Here is a 19621-nt window from a genome sequence, read left to right on the forward strand (position 1 = left end):
TAGGAGACCTGTCAGCCAAGCTAAGTCAGCGCCTGAAGTTCAGTGAGAACCACTGTACAATCTTCTATCTTAGCACGTAAACTGCTTTCTTCACATGACCCAAAAAACATTCAGCTTTACATCAATTCAAAAATATTTTTTACTGTACCCTTCCCAGCAACTAATCTGAATTAATTAAAAGTCTTGAACTAAAATTGTATATCTTTCATTTGGTTGATATGGCAGTATATTTCAAATTTAAAGTTTCTCTGCCTTTGGTCCAGCAGTTCCTCTTCTCAGAATTTATACTAGAAAACTAAGATAGAAGTTATATATAAGCAATACAGTGTTTTTAATTTTTTAAAACTGGGAATCAGATAAATCACAGTATAACCTTTCAAGAAAAGATAACAGGTCGTCATTGATTTTTGCACGTGATGCGTATATTGTTCATATACATATACATTATCTCTGAAGACTAGGATTATGGAAAGTTTGCACGTTGTCTGTAGCATTCTCTGCTGTCTGAGAATATTGCCTCTTTTCATGTGAAATACGCCCTGGAGTTCTCCTGTCTTCTCTTTGTCAGAGATTTCAACCACCTATTGCTGAAAACAGACTCTATTTATTTAGGTCCTTGTATGCTATTTACCAAGTACCTTCTTAAACATGCATGTTGCTTCTTGATTGGTCATAGAACTATCAGTCTCAAAGTCATCAATAGTAGGTACTCTGGACTCACAAAATACTCTCAAAATGCTGATAATTATATCTAATTCATTTTTGGTTTAAAAGGTTACATTTTGGTAATCCACATTCTTATTCCTTTTTTCTCGCCATGAAACTCTTAATGTTTTTATATTTTCCTTGGTATTTGCCTTTTTACATATCTTTTAATAAAGTCTTTTTCTTTATCCTTATAGTCATCTCCTGAAGATGAAGGCCTGACTAGGACGCTGGACACAGCAAAAGAAATAGAGGTGATTACATTTTATTCTTCATAAGAAGTATTTAAATGGTGAATAAGCTAAAAAGCCTAAATGATAGAGCTTTTATTTTAAAAGAAACTTTTTACCTACTGAGATGAAAGAACTTTTCTTGCCTGTGGGGAACACGGGAGCAGTGAGTGCAGTAGACAGCACGTGAACAAGGGAGCTAGAGCCGGTCACCGTGCAGTGTGAAGGTGCATGTTGCAGGAACGTGGGTCGGGGGAGCCAGCTGCTCTGGACGGCTGAGGAGATCCTTGCAGAGGGACTTCGGATGAGCTGGGTCTAGAAGGATGAACGGGGTTCTCCCAACACAGGACCAGGCATCTGAAGTGGGTAGAACTTCATGTGTAATGATGTAAATAGATCTGAGCGGGCAGGGCACGTGTGCAGAGTGCCCAGAAAGTGGGTGAGCACGGGGTACCTGGAGAGAGGAGGAAAGGTATTGAGGACCACATGAGTCGTATATGCAGTGCTTAAGAAGTTGAGATTTTATTCTAGGAGATAGACTGCTGTGATAAAATGAGAGAGAGGGGCTGGATGGAGGGGATCAGTGAAAAGCTATGGGACTTATGCTAGTTATGTTTTTGCATAGATAACAATATAATGGAAAAGAATGAAGATGTACAATAAAGAGAAATACAGTAGAACTAAAATTGACAAGACCTGGTGCACGAGGTACATATTAGTATTGTTAGCTCATATCGGACATATAGGAAAAGGAGCACACCTTTGGCAGGGAAAGAAGTTTCTTTCGGTTTCAGGGCTGATGAGTGTGGTTTGGGACATCTTTGGAGGTATGTGGATCTGGAAGTCACTGGTGTCAAGGTGGATTTATTGTAGGTATTAGGTGAATGAGATTTTCCAGGCAGAACACATAGACTGGGAAAAGGCCAAAGAACAGAACCCGGGAGAGACCAGTAGTTAAGGTAGGAAAGCCATGGTGATGCAGGAAAGCATCCAGCAGTGTTAGATGCTGCACAGAAGCCCAGTTAAGAGGAGACCAGCAGGCGTCACTTGTAACCTTAATCAGAGTAATTTCAGTAAAATGGTGGGGACAAGATAAAGGTGCCATGAGTTAAACGACTGGAGGAAAACTGGGACGTTAAAGATCAGAGAGATGTGAGCACCTTTGAAGGGAAAGAAAACTTGAAGATGTGAGATCAAGTAAAGATAGATGCAAATGGTACTTACAAAATCATGTCATTTTCCAAGAAAGAGGAGCCGAGCAAAGTCACGTGCTTAGTGAGTGGGCAAGAATGAAAGAAATCTTGAGAATGGGAAGGAGAGCTGGGTAAGAAGTATATTGAGTAGAGTTGTAAGGGCCCAGCCGCAATGGGAAACCATAAGCATCAGTATGTACTGATACGGTTTTCTCCACCATACATGTTTATTTTTTAGCCCGTATGTCGGTAGAGAAATCGGATGTTCAGACTGTCCACGCTCAGAGTGCAATACCAGAGGATAAATGGAACCATTAACTTTTGGTTACTCATTGTCAGGATTGATCTGTTCCTGAAAAGCGGGGTTGGGCTTATGGGAGCTCTGAGTCTTGTGATTCCAAAAGTAAGACTCCACTCTTTTTAGAATTTTGTTTCTCCCATGTTTCTCTCTAACAGCCTGGCTTTGGGGCCCAGAGGAGACCCAGAAAGTATCTTATATTCAAGATCTACCGTAAGGGAGTGCAGATGTATAGACTGAAACGTTGCTTGTGAACCTCAGAAACTGCAGCACTGTCTCAGTCACCAAAAGCACTTCACAGTGTAGGCAGTAACGAGGCTGTTATCTTTAGAGTGGCGATGAAATGAGTGATGCAAATTGTTAAAAGAAACACCATTCCATTACTGACAAGTGTGATTTACGGACACTTTGCCAGGATTTGAGAATGACATTTTAAAGGTTTTTATAGGCATCAGAACTACAACTCTAAATAGGTGAAATAACTTGGCTTATAAACACAAGCCATCTTACTCATTTCTCATTCTAGCACTGTCAGGGCTTAGCGAGCTCAAATTTTTTTTTTTTTTTTCAAAGCAGATTACAGAAATCGAACCAACAGGGCATTTAAACTCCAATAATCAAGACAGGCTTATAGCACTGAAAGCAGTAACAAACTTTGGAGCTCCAGTTGAAGTTTTTGACTCTGAAGGTGAGTGTCTCCAGAGGGTTTGAAGGAAATACTTCATGACTCAGGCAGTCCAGATTTAATGTCACAGTAGCACAGATTAACAGCAACACCTTGACTGGCCATGCTTCAGTTAATAGTAAAGCATGTCTGTTGTGTTGATTTCATCTGAGCAGGATTACTCCTTTGAGGAGAGAAGACTAACCAATAAATAGCAAAACCCAGAGCATAGTACTCAGTTTATTGCGCAAGATCAAATACAAGCATGTCCGTGTTGTCCTTAGTAAATTATTTTTCTTACCACACAGAAGCGGAAGTGTTCCAGAGGAAACTTGATGAGACCACCAAGCTGCTCAGAGAGCTGCAGGAAGCCCAGAATGAGCGTCTGAGCACCAGACCCCCCCCCAACATGATCTGTCTCTTGGGTCCCTCATATAGAGAAATGCATCTTGGTATGTTGTACCTCTGGTAGGAGAATCGGGGCTTAAAGGGAAAATTTCTGAGTATTTGATACCACACGATAAAGTAACACTGAAGTGAATACCATGGACAGTTTGTCTTTTGCATTTATATATTTATTGAGCTTTTGGGTTTTTCTTTAAGTTATCTAAAGGGACCACATTTCAGTACCTTGAACTGTCTTTATATTGGTTTTTTTTTTTCTTTCTAGCCGAACAAGTGACCAATAACCTTAAAGAACTTGCACAGCAAGTAACTCCAGGTGATATTGTAAGCACATATGGAGTCCGAAAAGCGATGGGGATTTCCATCCCCTCCCCAGTCGTTGAAAACAACTTTGTAGATTTAACAGAAGGTAAGTGCCGCATCTCTCCAGGAGAGTGGAGGGCTAAGTGTGTGTAAAAGTAAAACATCAGTCTTCTCCCTCCAAGTAACATCTGAAAGGTTTTATCTCTGCTGTTAATATAGAAATTAGTTTTCTTTCCATCTTGTCTAAGGAATAAAGATCTCACACATTGCAAAAAACAAAGCTGCAGCGCTGCACCTAGTCTTTAACCTTGAGCACAGTAAAGAGGGGCTGTCAGCACTTACGCGCTTCACCTTCACACCCCTTCTTTAATCAAAAGAGAAAAGTGCTGAACAGAGGGTTTGTTTTTTTTCTTCCAGATTTTGAAGGAGCTAAGAAGACTGATGTTACTGAGTGTGGACCTGATGGGATTTGAAGCTAACTGGTATTTGATTATATATTATGTATATATATTTTTCATTCTTAACTTGGAAATGCTTTTCAGAAGATATTAAATATTTGTAAATTGTGTTTTTAATTAAACTTTGGAACAATTAATTTTAATGTTCCAGAGATTGGACTTCTGTTAGGTAATAAAGCTGACCCTGGGACTGTGAGCTGTGGTGTGCGTATCAGCTAAGTCATCCCTTCATCTTTCCCTGAATCTGAGGATGAAGTGCTAGAGAAAAGCTTAGAGAATAAAACACCCTTTTTATGACCATCCATTAAAACAAGTTCCCCAAATAACTGAAATCCCGCATTTTCCCACATCTGCCATACTTCTTCTTAAGGAAATTGTAACCAGATGGTTCCTGACTTACCAGATTTCACCTTGATGATTTATTTAAAAAGTGGCCTTGTGAGGAAGGAATGACTTTGACCTGTTGCCATACTGAGCAGAAAGTGGGTGGGAGTGGACCTGGGCAAAGCTCTTCCAAAAAGCAGTGATTGTGCTGCTTCCTTATGTTTCACAGGCAGGACAGTGACTGAGAAACCCTTCTTTAAAATCCCCATCCAGTGAGATTTTCCACTGTTACACCATGGAAACAAATTCACTTAAACTTTAGAATTTCCTAGTGTGTCCCCTATATACCTATTGGGAATGATGTCCTTAGTAGAAGGATTAGGGACATCCCACCACCACAGAAACAAAACAGAACATATCAGAAGTTTCATAGCACTAACTTGTCTAGTGTTCCTTTTTTGTTTGTTTTTGCCATTTGTCAGAGGGTAATTTGGAACTACAGTAAAAGGATAAGTTAAATAAGATAAACTAAATCACCCATGAATACATAAGGAGATCACCAAGCTTAAAGGAAAGCTTACATTTCTATTTACTGTTTCTCACAGATCACCTATGCCTCTGTCAGGCCCCCTAAACTAATACGCATCTACTTTTGTCTGAAATGCACAGGTCAAGTACCTAAGCAGTTTAATTATTTAAGTAGGACATGATGATATGTGGTCCTCTTCTATAACCAGGCACTAGACTGTAGCCTATTTCAGTAAACAAATTAATTTTAAGACCCTACTCAGACTGTATGGAGCCTTTCTGTAAAACACCCAGGCAGGAAGCTATTTTATTATTTTCTTGACTTTGAAAATTAACATTTAATAAGAACAAGTAGGGTGAAGGAAAATTGAATCTCTCAAGAGAGAGAAGATGACCTAATCTTTCAAAAACATACTTGAAATCATATGCCAAGAGAATTAAAGAATCAGTTCAAATATGTATTTATCAAGTCTTTTTAGAATTTGTATCTCTAATATAATTCAGGCAGTAACCAACTCTTAAACTTTAGATCTACTTAGCTAATAAGGTAAGTTCCTGAAGACCAAGAAAACATTTAAATTGGAAACACTTTAGGACATCAGATTTTCCAAACTGCTAATTTAATGAAAAGCTAAACAAAGGAGAGACACTGGTACTTTATAAAAATGAAATATAACATTTTGAAACAAATGTTACAGATCTATAAATATTCAGTATATAGAATAACCTTTAATCATTTGCTTGTACTTTCTCAAAGCGTATTTCTGTACATATACACAATGTATACAGTGGTTAATGATCTTTTCTGTTAGGATATTTTCTTAAGCAAACCAGAAAACTTCAGGTGGGATTTCCACTAGCATCAGTGAGGCTACCTTAGTAGAAGTTTGAAGCAGGTCCCTGACCCATAGAGAAGGTCAGTGTTAGGAAAGATATTTGTCTTGTCATAAAGCAAAATGACACCTATGAAGAAATGACTTGGTAACTGGAAAACAATTTATAAGAAATAACAGTGATTTTTATGGTCAGTTGTACAGTATGATCTCAACATCAAAAACTCAAAACTTAATTTTCTTATCTGAACACAGTGAAAGAAAAATACATGAATGGTAACCAGTTATTTTTTACAACTCCCAATTGGGATTTTTTTGCTGGAGGAAAACATTAATTTGCATATTGCAAGAGTAGCAGTATGTCCACCTCAGAGAGGCCCAGCACACTGCTGTGTGTCTACACAGAATCAGTGACCGAACCTTCCTGACTTCTCAGGAGACCCCTGTTGAACAGTCCCTGGTCACTCCTGATTTTAAGGGTCTAGATTCGGCATGGTATTTAGATGACCAATTGGTATATAAAAAGGCAATTTAAGTAAGGCTTATTTCCCTTACCAGCACTTTCACCATGAAATTCCTTTAGGCCAGCAAGTTCTTGTGATTTATTCCTACCTATTCCAGTTCCATGCAGCACATAAGAGCTGCCACTAGCCCACCCAGCCCCCAACAAGATGGACCACCAGCAGACAGACAGCAGGTTCAGCTCCAGTCCCCCTCCCTGCCCGTGGCTGGGGTGCCGGCTCACCCCACAGCCTTCTGTCCCAGGCAAACCTGGCTGCTCAGTCACTGTCTGCAACGCTGTGTAATCTTTTGAAGTCTCACAAATGCAAGGTTTTCTGTATAATTTCAGGGGAGTTCATGGATGACTTTTGACTAAGAATTCCTGCTATGTAGTGAAATTCAGCTGTACTAGAAACCCTGGGGATACTTCGGTTATGAGGCAGTGAAGTTAATTCAGAAAAGGGAATGGGCAGTTTGGTTATCCCTCACCTTCAGACATAGGTTGACATATTTCAATTCTTTTGGAGCTGAAGTGCGGTAAGACCCCACCTCACAAACCTGGCTTTTTCAGTTGCCTTGATTCATTCAGTTTAGAACAAGAACATCTGAGCACTTGTGAGGGGGCTGGCTTCCCAGATGCGGGAACCGCTACACATGCTGATGCTGAGTAGATCCTCTTAGTTCTGAAGCTCTTCAAAGCTAGCTATGAGCACTGAAGGAAAGGAAAGAACTACAGGCTGTCCAAGTTCTCTCCACACAGACTCCACTCCTTTCCAGTATAAAGCTAAGACAGAGTTGAAGGTTGCAGGGGGTGCTCAAAAAAGCATGAGGAGTCAAGCCAGATAAGGACTAACAGCATATATCTTATTTTCTAGACTTTTCGCTTATTAAACTTAATCTCAAAATTCTGGTTGTCTGATTCAAAGCCAAGGCTATGTCACTCCTTGCCTTTCTGCTATGAGCCATGTTCCTCCAAGCTCCGTCCCACAGCTAAGCTAATCCCATAAGCTCACACTGGACGGCGGCCCCACTTATGTGTCAGTGGTTACAAAGGCAGAGGCTACACTGGAGAGAATTTGTCTAGCATCTCAGAAGTCATTTAAAGGATAATACCTTCATTAATGATGTATCCATTTAAAACAGACACATGCCAAAGATGACATGAAGTAAGAAGTGTCCACTGTGGGGTTTTCTCCCTGTTGTTTGAAACCATTTATAGATTTAAAACACCCTTTCTACTCTGTGTACCAGAATGCATGTATTAGAGATGTGGAATCTTGCCACTGGTCTGCTGGGGAAAAAGGAGTCCCCACCCATCCTGGACAAGAAACGTCTCGCCTGTGCAGTGCACAGGCCGGGAGGGGGGGCAGTGGGGGATCTTCCAGGTCATGCTCTAAGGTCTCCTCCACAGCACCTGGGGGGAGAGGGTCTGAAACTCACAAATGAGCCATTCCCTGCTGTGCTGAAGGCCACATCGCAGACTCTGACAGCACAGAGGTGTCAGGCTTGGTGGTTGCCTCAAGCTGAGAAATGCTCTAGTGCCGGTCCAAGGAAGCCACGCACAGCCAGCTGCTAGGGGTGGTGATGGCCAGTCCCTTGGACTGCCTTTGTGACGGGCATGGGGCTGAGCCTTCCCCACACTTGCTTGCTTCAGGGAAGGAAATCCGGCTTCCAGCATGTCCTGCACCTACCAGACACCCTCAGTTCAGCCCCAGCCCTTGAAACTTGGCAGTATCCGTACAGACAAAGTAAGTCCTCAGTTCGCCTTTGCCTTTGACGTTAATCAGTCCACGGCACTCACAAGAATAACCTAGTCCCTGGAGGATGGTACACGTCTCTTCAGTAACCTGAAAAGGAAAAGAAACCTCATTCTTCAGAAGTGGGAAGAAAACCTGCTGTGGAAGGGATGAAATCAGCCCACAGGGTCCGGTTTCCCTCACGAATGTTGTGGCTAGAATCCCACAGTTGACTGATGCCCGCCCAGGCTCCCTCACCTCTGGGAAGTTCTCCCCACCTTGAGCCCAGGGTTCCCCAAGCTCAGTGTTTACCTGGATTTTCCCAAGTTCTCCAGTGCTCTCCATTCGACTGGCAACATTGACTGTGTTTCCCCAGATGTCATACTGAGGTTTTCGTGCCCCAATCACTCCAGCAATCACGGGCCCGTGGTTTATGCCTAAAGAACATGTTTGCAGCTGGCAGATCACAGAGGCAAAGCCTCAGGCTTGTAAGGCCACAGAATCCACCCAGCGACCACAGAAAGCCTTGACAAAATGACTAAAATGGAGGTTGGAACAGTGCTTCCCAAGTCTGTGACAGGAGATGGTACTTGGGATGTGAGGAGAGCACTCCCTCACATCTTTTTCAGACTTTGCTTTACCGGACGTGAAGCCTGGGACCGATGTTAACACCTCTCTTTGAGCACTGGCCCTGTCAGCCAACAGTGACTACTTAGATTCATAATTTTGCTTTGTTCCCAGTGTATTTAAGGTCACCTGCATACAGCCAGGTATTTGGGCTTTCCATTCCCAGTAGTGATATATTCCTGTTTACTTAAAACTTTCCAAGGTAACTTCATAAATATTATGCAAGGAAAGAATAATTACCCAGTCACTGGGGCTGTACGATCAAACAGGGATTTCTAAAACTTTTCATAATAGATGGCAACATACATCAGACTGAGAGTGGGTTTGCCAGGAGGCGGGGTCTGCCCAGCCCGCCCTCCCAGAGCCTCACCGACTCGGAGGCGGAAGGAGTTGAAGGAGTGCCGGTTGATGCCGTCCAGCTTGCTCATCAGGGCAGTGCTGAACTCCACCATGATGCCAATGTGGGCATGCTGCCGCTCCAGGTCCTGCAGGGCAGTCACACCCCGTGTTCCTGCCTCCGCCAGGTACCAGGTGGCTGCTCCAGAGCCCCCTGGCCAGGGAGCACTGTGCGCCCACCTAGGCGTGAACCCATGGGGGACCACTGCTGGGCAGAGGTGTACCGAGGCTCCCCTCCTGGTGAGGGGCCACCTGCCCCAACCCCTCCGCCAGAATCCTCCCTCAGGCTGAGCCGTGAGCTCCTTTGCCTTCGCTCATAGGAGGGGACAATGGAGAGAAGCCCCCTGTAAGTAAAGGGTCGGTATGGGGCTGCTGTTGAACTTCCCCTCATTTGGGGCTGGGACTTGAGACCATCCGATTGGCTGGGTACCTGGTTCTCATGCCCTGAGGGGATGCTGAGCCCTGCAGCTGCCATGTACGTGCTGCCGATGGTCTTAATCTTCTCCACACCACTGAACTTGGGCTTTAACAGCAGCTGCAGAACAAAGGGAAGCAGGGCCATATAACACAGCTGCAGCCCAGACCCATCTGAGATTCTGAGAAGGGTGGAGGGTTCTCTCCCAGCACCACTTCTAATGCAAACAGTTCTCATGCTGGGCCCTTCTCATCTGAGTTCACACCTCTGGGTCCTCTCCCTGCTCCTCCCTCTTGTCTCTGTTCCCTGACATTCCCTGTCTCTTCCATTCTCATCTGGTCTCATTCCTACTAAGGAGCAGACACCCCCGCTCAACAGTACTTACGCAGGAATGTCGATTACTTGCAGCTACGAGTTAAGCCCAAACTGAATGAAGTCCTTTGAAACAGGTTGCTAGCGTGAGCTTAGCAGGAAATCAAACTATTCTACAACTTAAATCTAATCTAAACAAGCCGTCCCTCACAGAGATGATAACAAATTACATACTGAAAAAAAAGAAAGGCAAATGCATATGTACTTTTTATCATTTGTGTAACTAACATGTGTGCCCCCCCTCCCCCCCGCCAAGGGAGCCACAGCACACATCTTAACTGGGCGTGGGGTGCCCCAGGCCCCGCCCTGCCCTCTCCAGGCTGTGTGGAGGCCCTACCTCGTCGAAGTCGGCGATGATCTCGTTCAACAGGCGCAGGCACTCCAGCCCTTCCTTGTTGACGTCGCACTCCGTGTAGAACACTTTAAAGTCCGGCACAGATGCGAACATAACACACACGCAGTCGTAGGACTGATGGTACCAGTCCTGGATTGGGGGTGGGAAGAAACATGACTCTATGGCCACTGGGCCTTGTGAGGGCATGAGGAAGCAGACTGGAGAGGCGGCTCCTCGGTTCCTCGTGCTCCAAGAGCAGATGTTGGGGGGGGATGGGAAGGGGACAGGAGGGGCTGAGCAGTGGTTCTCAACCTGGCTGTACAAACAAAAAGCAGATTCTGTATAGGTTGGCTGGGGAGGGTCAGACTCGGGTTGGTTTGGGGCTCCTGTAAGGACCCTGAGTGTACAGCTGGGGTTGAGAACCGCGGGGTAGTACAAGGTAACGATCAGGAGGCCTTGGGGTCTATGCTGCCTGTATCCACAGACACAAAACTCTCTGCTACAGAGAACTGGGAGAAATGCATGTTTTCATCAGCAGATGGTCCAGATCACAAATACCTGGACACTGATCCTTGCAACAATGCTGCCAGCCAAGTACTGTCAGCCCCATGTTGTAGACGTGGAAATCAAGGCCCAGGGCAGTGAGCTGTCTTGTCCACAGTCACACCTGAACCCGGGCCTCTGATCCGAAGCCTGTGTTCTTAACAGCTAATACCACACGTTGTTTCCTGGGTGCATCCGTGAGACCAAGAGCCACAGAAACCAAGTGCAGAAAGCACCCTGTGGCCATAGCACGTCCCGCCACAGGACTGCATCTGTACCTTCAGTCTCCCTACCCTAGCGACGGAGCCCCTTCTGCCCATACCTCGTTTAACTTGTCACCAATGAAGTGGGCGGCCACGTGGGCTGGCAGGACGTTCTCTAGAAGAAGGCGGTTCACGTTCTCCATGGTTTCAAACTCCTCGTGTTCCTTCTTGAACTTCTTCTTCCACAGACAGTCTAAGCGGCAGTAATAGTCAATCTGCGGACGGGGGAGCATCAGTGTCCTGGCAGCAGTGAGCGAGGGCAGAGCACTCATAACCTGCGGGCTACAGAGCCTGCCCACCAGCACCCCCACCCCGTAGCCCTGGCAAGTGTCTCCAGCTCAACAGCCACCCCACGGCGGCCTTAAAACCCCAGTCAGGGCGACTCATATTATTCTCAGGTGACTCTCAGGATTAAAAGTCACTTGTGTCCTAATGGGTGTTAAGGACCCTTAATCGGGACCCCTGACCCAGGGACCAGAGCTTCCCGAAAGACTGCCATCTTATGTGCTGCTCCAAATCTGAGGCAACCCCAGCCCCACCCCCATCCTCTCCCGAAGGAGAGAAGAGCAGCCACGATGAGCCAGGGATGCGGTGGGCGCCTCCTAGGCTGTACCTGTCTGGAGAGCATGAGGAGGGTCGTGTAAAACAGGACCAGGTAGAAATTGATCATTGTCTTCAGATCCCGTGAACAGCACAGGGAGCTGCTGGATGTGAAGGAGAAAGGCAGGCGTCATCTCCACTTCCGCCCAAAGCCCCCCAAACGCAGGGGGCAGCGTGAGTCCCAGACACACTGCCAGCCCGCAGGGAAGTGAACAGGAGTGGGAGATCACTGCCCTCAGAGCTCATGTTCTCATGGTTGGCAGACAAGACGCTTCAGGTTGTAAAGAAAAGCGTGTTGTATGCTGGAGGCTGACAGGTGACATCTAAGCTCACACCTGGGTCACAAGGAAGAGCCATGGCAAAGTCTGAAGGAAAGCACTCCGGGCAGGCGGGGGAGTAGCCAAAGGCAGCCAGAGAGCCCAAGGTGAGCAGGGCTTGCAGGTGGGCAGCAGGAATGCGCAGGTGCAAGCCAGACCTGCAAGGAGCAGATCTCATTCCTGCCTTTTAGCTCAAGGGGAGCCAGGCCCCTCGCCTTTGAGGCCCAGAGCCCCCAGGACCACGCACAAACCAGCTCCTCTCATCTATCTGGGAATAGACCAGAGACAACTGCCCTCCCCAGAACTCTGGAGACCCAGGACACGGCTCAAAGCAGGGGACTGGGCTAGAGCTGAAGCCTCCGCCTCCCCGCCCCCAGACTGGCCTAGAGACAGGATGACCCAGGCAGCCTCCTGGGACCAGGGACACTCCCTGCAAATGAGTCGCACTCAGCTCTTAGCGCTGCAGAGCCGGGGCCTGAGCCCATCACTTCCCCTTCTGTAAAGTGCAAACCTGCCACCTGCCAGTCCAGCCCACAAAGTGCCCAGTGCAGAGGGGACCATGGCTGCAGAAGCGCCTGAGTCTGAAATGACACTGAGACGTGACAAAACAGAAAGCGCTCCAGTGGGCCGCAGTCGAGGTGGCCCCACCTGAGGGTGCCATTGGTCTTGGTGAGGTTGCCCAGGCTGTGGCCGCAGCAGTCCCACTGCCAGCACGGGGAGATGTTGAAGAGCACCAGGTAGGCCACCAAGGCCACGGTCAACAGCACGGCCTTCAGCTCCAGGCTCATCCGCAGAAAGACAGAGCAAGCAATGAAGGCCAGGATGCAGCTGCAGGTGTAATACTGGGGAGACAGGGGGATGTCGGTCACCCCACCACCTCCCGTCACCAAGAGGCACCTCCTGGACCAGAGGTCACCAAAGGGAGGGACACCTTTAGCCACAGGGGGAGTCCGTGAAGAGCCAGTGTGTCTTCAGCTTCATTCTCTTGCCTCGCTGACCTCCCTTAACAAGGAGCAGGCAACGGAATCTAAAACTTTCTCTACTTGTATTGTTTTTACTATGTTTTCTACTTCCACTTATGGTAAGTGAACTCATTTAAAGGTTAAAACAATGTAGTAAATAAAAATGCAGGTGCTGTATAGCTGTGACAAGGTCCTGGCAGTGGTCTGAGGTCTGCCATGAGCTGGTCCCTCCCAAAGTGCATCCCTGCCCATGTTACTCTCCTGCTCAAGACCACGCTGTGGCTCCCTAGCACCCCCAGAATAAAGAGCAAGCTCTTCACCCTGACACTCAGGCTCCGCCCAGAGCTGGAGTGAACCTGCCTCTGGCGTCATCTCCCAATCCTCCCCCACCTCCTCCCTGCGACACAACCACCTGAAACCTACCCACCACCTGCCTCGGCTTTTTTCCGATGTCCCCTCTCCCATCCCCTCCCCATAACCTTTCTGCCGCTTAGAGACAGGCTCAAATTCACCACGCCCCGCCTCGAGTCTCACAGCCCACATCCTGTCCGGGAGGGCGCTCCAGGCACGGCTCTGCTGTCGACCCGCCTGGCCCCCGTCCTGGCTCTGCTGCTTACGAGGCAAACGTGTCAGCCTCCCTGCGCCCACTTCCCCGTCCACACGTGGAGATCCTGACGGGCGTGGTCGGGAGACAGCCACCAGCATGGGGCGCTCCCACTCTCTCGCCTTGGACCCAGGGGCCAGCACCCAGACCCCTCAGCCACACCTGGCCCTGCTCTCCCGCCTCCCCCAGGACAGCCCACAGGCTCAGGCACTCAGTGTGCTCCAAGCTCCCAGGGACAGTCCCAGTGAGGGCGTACGGAGCCCAGAAGGACACACTCACCGGGAGGAACTCGCACGAGGTCCCCTCCCAGCTGCTCACGACCTCCGGACCCGTCTCGTTGCCAGCCGGCAGCCCTGGAGCCGGGAAAGGCATCAGCGGCTGCAGAAAAGACGGGTCCCTGTGAGGGGCGGCCCAGGGGCTCCAGGGTCTGCCCCAGCCAGGTGGAGCTGGGGGCCCGGAGGGGGCGGAGGGCAGGGCCCGGGCCTCAGAGAGCACCACGGGCATCGCCTGCCGGGCCCCGCTCTACGCCCGGCCGCAGCCTCTGTGCCCTGACGTCCCACCACAGACGGCAGCTTTCGCTGCGGGGAGAGGGAGTCAAGGGAAGGCACAGGGACGCCACCCCAGCACCTGGCTCAGTGGGGAGAAGCTGGGAGCAGTGTTTTCAATGAGCCCCCTTCTCCCCAGGGGACGCTCAGGGAGGTGGGCACAGAGTCCCAAGTGTAGGGCACGCGGAGGTGGGGGAGACGCTGGCTCTACATGACAGAGCAGGGAGGACGGGCCGGGACAGGCGCCGTCTGGGCACGAAGCACGTGAGCCCAGCTCGAGAAGCAGGGCCCACGTGGCCCCTCCAGCTCATGCCCGGGGCGGCCCGTCCCTGGTGAGGAGACTGGGCCTCCGAGAGGCTGAGACAGGACCTCCTCAGGGGCTGGGGCATCAAGGACACTGTGGTGGCCCTGTGGGGTCGGCCACGTGAGCGCTCTGGGGGCCCCCAGTCCTGACGCGACAGATGCAGGGTGAGGCGCTCAGAGCCGCCGCGGGGCTGCACAGGGCCCGCCCCCGGGGCTCTGGACGCGCCACACCAGAAGGACAGGAGGAGTCTAGAATCTGGAGACGGGCCGGCTCCCTGCTCCCCCCTCCCCGGACGCGTGCGTGACCCGAAGGGGCCTCGCCAGGCCCAGAACCCACCAGGTTGAGGACGGCGACGGCGAGCAGGCTGCCGATGGTCAGGACGGCCAGGGACACCCGCAGCAGGGGCCGCGTCTCCACCCTCTCGGAGACGGCGCGGCACGTCCCCCGGGCCGGGCAGCACCTCTGTGGAAGCGCAGTGTCCTCACCCAGCGCCCGCCCCCCGGAGGTGGAAGGAGAGCCTGCAGGAGGCCCGGCCCAGGGGGCCCACAGCCCAGGGGCCCCGCAGCGTGTGCGCGTCCGAGAGCGCCGCTGGGGACTCAGGAGTGCTGTGCCCGCCCGGCCCAGAGCTCAGGACACGTGGTGCGCAGACAAGAAGGGACATCCCCACCCTCGGGGCTGCGGGCAGCCACAGCGGCTCGGGGACCATTCGCACCTAGGAAAGAGAATCCTGGGAGAAGCCTCCAGACTGTCCTCCAGGCCAGAGACACAGAGGTCACGGGGAAGAGGGTGGGGCAAGGCAGCGGGGAGGTGCTCGCACCACCACAGCCCGGACACCCGGTGGGCCCAGCCTCCCCACTCACCAAGAACTTATCGGCAAAGCACAAGCCTAGTACCAGCCCGAGCACGCAGGCCACCAGCCCGAAGGACACCCCCACAGACTCCGTTCTGGAGAGGAAGGAAAAATTTAAGTTCTGGGGGACCCGCTGCCCAGGGCCAAGCCACAGGCATCCTCCCCACCCCCAGCGCCTCAGTTCACCTTCCGCCCCCTCCCAAACAGCCATCCTACACTCAGCCAAAGGGTACTCTGCACACCATGGTCCGGCTGCCCCACAAGCACCACACAAGGCCTGGCCAAGACATGAAGACCAAGACCAACATCCCGCCCCCCTTTCTGGATCAAGTATACAAGAAATAAGGGATTCTACAGCCTTCAGACTCCTGTCTGGCACATAAACACCATCTAAAAGCGTTCCCTACCTCGTCTTTATTAAGCACATCCTAAACCGCAATCCTAGTGGATCCTTCGGCCTAACTCCCCTTCCAGAAGCCGCCAACTGGCTGACCTTACTCCCTCCCTGTGACCTCAGCCCCCCTGTCCCTGTCCCTGCAACACAGCCCTTTGGCAGAAGTGTGAATCTCAGAGGCTCCTGTGTACTGGCCACGCCCCTGGATAAGGCATTAACCCCCCAGACTTCAATTTTCCACACCTGAGACGGAGGAGGTGGCGGCTATGGTTTTAAGAGTTGGCCCTTCTAGGACTCCAAACACCTAAGGCAACAGTCACAATAAAAACTGAAATGCCTGCAGGGCCACACAGATAACAGGTCACATGGAAGGCGAGAGGCATCGGGGAGTGGGGAGGCCTGTGGCTTCAGAGCGCAAGCACGTTCCATTAAAACTAAAAATAAACGTTGGCAACTCCAGCTATGGGGGCCACAGTGCCAGGTCCAGTTTCTGGGGCTCTGAGGTTTAAAGTGACTAAACCAGCCAGCCCCTTTCTGCAGGTTTTCTGCTGGGATCTGCAAGGTCACCCCCCCTCCCAGCCTGACCCCAGTGCGCTTGACCGTGCGGCCCACCCCCCGACTGACCTGGGCATCCGCAGGACTTGGACGAGCAGGATGCAGACGAAGACGAGGCTGGCACAAGCGAAGTAGTAGCGGGCCCGGGGGATGGGCGCCAGGCGGTACTGGCGGCGACAGAGACTGTGAGGGGAGGCCCAGCAGCCAAGGCCCCCCCGCAGGGCAGGCTGCTTGCTGGGACCCCTTCTCGGGCTCCACCCTGCCTCGCATGTATCATCTTTAAAAAACACCTTACATCCCCTCCTGGACTTCCAGGTGATGCTGTTACGTCACCATGAACAAACGATTTTCATTTGTTTCCACTTTGCAGTTTCTCTTATATTTAGAGGCAATACCTTCCCCTCCCCCACCCAACCCAGATCTCTGACTTTATTTCCGAGGTCCTGTAAAGCCCGCAGCCCAAGTCCGTGGACGAGAACCAAACGTAACCTCTGGGGTTGCTGCGACTGGGGCTAGTGGCGGGGCTGCTCTCACCCCAAACCGAGGAGCAGGGCCAGGCTCGAGCCCCGAGCCGTCAGGTGGGGAACCTTGCTGCCCCCTCCACACCCGGCGTCATCGCAAAACCTCAGCCCACAGGGCTCCTGCCACAGGCGAGCAAACTGGCGCTCAGGGAGCCCAGCAGCCTGTCCAGGCCTCACCGCCAGCAGAAGGCTTGCCGGGCGGCTCTCCTGGTGACTGCACCTGCCTCCAGGCCCCAAGCTCCCCACATAGGGGCCCCCCGCAACGCAGGGAGCCCCCCAATCCTGGAGGCAGAAGCGACAGAGGGGTCCCAGCACCAGAGTGCCACAGGCTGGGCCACTGTCTCAGGTCACACCTGAGGCCAAGGTGCCCCAAACTTCAGAGTCTGTGAAATGGGCACCGGCGCCCACCTTGGCCAGCAGGTGAGGGTGGAATGACACACGTGCATGCCTCGGACATCACCAGAACCAGCAGGCCCTCAATAAACAAGTGAATGGTCGCCAGCGGGACACAAGCATGGTGCTGCAGCAGCCAGAAGGGGGAACCAATCAGGTCCCATCAAACCGATACTGAATTTGGGGTTTTTTCCTAAAAAGGCAAACACTGTCACCCAAAGGTGTGCACTGGCCCCATCAGCACCGGCTGAGGCTTGGCATTTGAAGGGAGCAAAGTCTCCCACACGCACGTGGGCGAACCACTAACGGGGACATGTCAGGTACAAGGGGAGGCCACCTGGGAGAGACTCCAACAGGCTGCACTGAGCCCTGTGCCCACCCCAAGGGCAGCTGGAGCGACTCCCAGCACCCTCCTTGCGCAGACCTTCTGGGGGTGTTGGCTGCCCTACGGCTGGCACCCCTGCCCCACCCCAGCCTTGGAGCCCCCGATCTGGGGCTGCTCAGAGGTCCTCACCTCTCGCTCAAAGCCCTTCTCCAGGAAGATGGACCCAAAGGTGGAGGCGTCATCAGACTTACAGCAGCAGGGTCTGTGGGATGGAGACACAGGCAGGGAGAGATGGGGCCCGGAGGAGGCAGGGTGTGGGGGGGGGCGTGGGGGGCGTGGGGGGGCGTGGGAGGGCCCACCCTCAGAGGGAGAGGGGAGTGGGGTGGAGGACAGGGGCCCACCTTCAGGAGGCAGCACCATGGACACAGCCACTGGGCATGAGTACGAGGCGGGGGGGTCCCTACTTGAGGGGGGCAGGGGCGAGCAGAGGGCTCAGAGCCTCACCTCGTGGAGCTGAGGCCCTCGATGGCTGACAGCATCTCATCATCATATGAGTCATCCTCTGACCGCCCCTTGGGGGACGAACTTCTGCAACCAGACACCCACAAGGGTATCAGCCCAGGAACCTACATCCACTTGCCCAGAGGCAGGGGAGTGGACGAGATGACTCACCCAAGTGGGGCTCCCAGGTGCCTGCAGGAGGTCCCAGAGCCTCATGCAGGATGGGGGAGGGACAGGGGGTCCCCCTGAGGCCGGGCAAGGGAAGGCCCAGCATCACACAGCGTCACCCAGCCGCCAGCAGCACAGCCAGAAGCAGAGGGCAGACCCCCCAGGACCCTGTCAAAGGTCTCTTCCACTAAACCCCAGGGTTCCACCACACCAACCCCACTGATCCCACTACAGGGTGGGTATACAACAGGAACTCAATCATTGTGAGGTTCTGGTTCCTAGAAACACTCTGACCCAAGCCATGGCAAAACCCATAGTTAGGACTGGGCCTTGTGGAGCTGCCCTCCTGGACAGAGGCTGCTCAGGGCAGCCTGCCTGGAGGAGGTGACTGGGGCAGGACGTGGCCAGGGAGGCAGGGGACAGGGCACAAACCTGTCAGGAGTCCAGTGGCGCCGCAGGGGAACGGCCTGGAAGGGAAGGGAGGGGGAGACAGTTATTCTCCAGGACACGGGGCCCTGATGCATGTCACCGGACTGGGTCTATCGTGTCCGCGACTCAGATGCACAGACCGTCCAAGCTGTCGGCACCGGAAACTGAAGCCGAACTTGGTCTGGGGAACCAGGAGGCCAGGGACATCCCCAGCCACCCTGGAGCATTCTCCAAATGGGCCAAGGGCCCCAGGAGGGAGGGAGGGAGGCAGGGCAGAGCCCAAAACCATCCTACAGATGGAGAAAGTGAGGCTCAGACAGAAGGACACCCTTAGCGTGTGCTCTCCTGCCCCTTCCCGCGGGCCCTGCTCCCAGCTCTCTGGGAGGGGAGGTCCTACCTTGGGCCTCCGCCCGTGGGCCACAGGGGTCTCATTGCTGCTCACGCTTTCGCGTTGGTTGAGGTGCGCAAAGGGCCGCGCCGCCCCCCAGGACTCGAGGTAGCGGGTCATGCGCACAGATGCCCGCATCTTCAGGGTCGCGTCCCCCTTGGTCTTGGTGAGGTGTTGGCCGGGCGGGGGCGGCTGCTGGCTCTGCGGGAAGACACAGACACAGCCTGTCCCACCCCTCCCCTCTCAGCCCAGGAAGGGGCCGCCCCCATCCTGCTCCCCCAGAAACGCGATGCTGCCCAGAGCGCTGGCCCATCTGGGGAAAAAAGAGAAAATGGCAAAAACGCTGCTGGGTCTGCAGCCCTAGGGGACGGGCGGAAGCCCGGGGCACTTCCTGGCTGGGCTCCGGGGAGGCCCCGGCTCGCGGCCCTGCCCCTGCCCCAGACACAGCTGTGCACAGCCCCTCAGACCCTCTTCTGCCTCCCCAGGGCAAGAGGTGGGGTCAGGGCCCAAGCCCGCAGGCCCCATGTGGCCCAAGAAGCTGCTTGGGTTTGAAAGCCCAACGGCCCCTCCCAGTGGGGGCACCCGGGGGAGATGGCGCCCAGGGAAGCCACAGACATCCTGCTCTGCCCACCCATGG

The 19621-nt window shown here is 52.0% G+C and overlaps 2 protein-coding genes across 16 annotated transcripts in view; one reads left to right on the top strand and one right to left on the bottom strand.

Moving 5' to 3' along the window:
- The window catches only part of BRD7 (bromodomain containing 7), a 36895-nt gene extending 32443 nt beyond the window's left edge, over positions 1-4452 (top strand). The window contains exons 13-17 of one of the 3 annotated variants that reach the window (XM_057713064.1): positions 903-959; positions 3000-3114; positions 3399-3542; positions 3761-3904; positions 4216-4452. In XM_057713064.1, the coding sequence (XP_057569047.1) occupies positions 903-959; positions 3000-3114; positions 3399-3542; positions 3761-3904; positions 4216-4271 (516 nt within the window). In that variant the 3' untranslated portion in view covers positions 4272-4452. Of the gene's footprint in view, positions 1-902; positions 960-2999; positions 3115-3398; positions 3543-3760; positions 3905-4215 lie in introns of those variants that run through there. The other 2 variants (XM_057713065.1, XR_009049770.1) reach the window with 2 other exon arrangements.
- Positions 4453-5553: 1101 nt separating this feature from the next.
- The window catches only part of ADCY7 (adenylate cyclase 7), a 61204-nt gene continuing 47136 nt past the window's right edge, over positions 5554-19621 (bottom strand). For 6 of the 13 annotated variants that reach the window (XM_057713055.1, XM_057713050.1, XM_057713051.1 and 3 more), the window contains exons 11-26: positions 18994-19185; positions 18600-18634; positions 18003-18086; positions 17688-17760; positions 16329-16426; positions 15321-15405; positions 14797-14922; positions 13891-13989; positions 12694-12887; positions 11742-11829; positions 11188-11343; positions 10326-10472; positions 9632-9736; positions 9176-9290; positions 8491-8615; positions 5554-8289 (exon numbers count right to left, since the gene is read on the bottom strand). In XM_057713055.1, the coding sequence (XP_057569038.1) occupies positions 8143-8289; positions 8491-8615; positions 9176-9290; positions 9632-9736; positions 10326-10472; positions 11188-11343; positions 11742-11829; positions 12694-12887; positions 13891-13989; positions 14797-14922; positions 15321-15405; positions 16329-16426; positions 17688-17760; positions 18003-18086; positions 18600-18634; positions 18994-19185 (1869 nt within the window). In that variant the 3' untranslated portion in view covers positions 5554-8142. Of the gene's footprint in view, positions 8290-8490; positions 8616-9175; positions 9291-9631; positions 9737-10325; positions 10473-11187; positions 11369-11741; positions 11833-12693; positions 12888-13890; positions 13990-14796; positions 14923-15320; positions 15406-16328; positions 16427-17687; positions 17761-18002; positions 18087-18599; positions 18635-18993; positions 19186-19621 lie in introns of those variants that run through there. The other 7 variants (XM_057713060.1, XM_057713058.1, XM_057713056.1 and 4 more) reach the window with 4 other exon arrangements.

The sequence above is a fragment of the Hippopotamus amphibius genome, chromosome 16 (genome assembly GCF_030028045.1).
Source record: "Hippopotamus amphibius kiboko isolate mHipAmp2 chromosome 16, mHipAmp2.hap2, whole genome shotgun sequence".
Lineage (NCBI taxonomy): Eukaryota > Metazoa > Chordata > Mammalia > Artiodactyla > Hippopotamidae > Hippopotamus > Hippopotamus amphibius.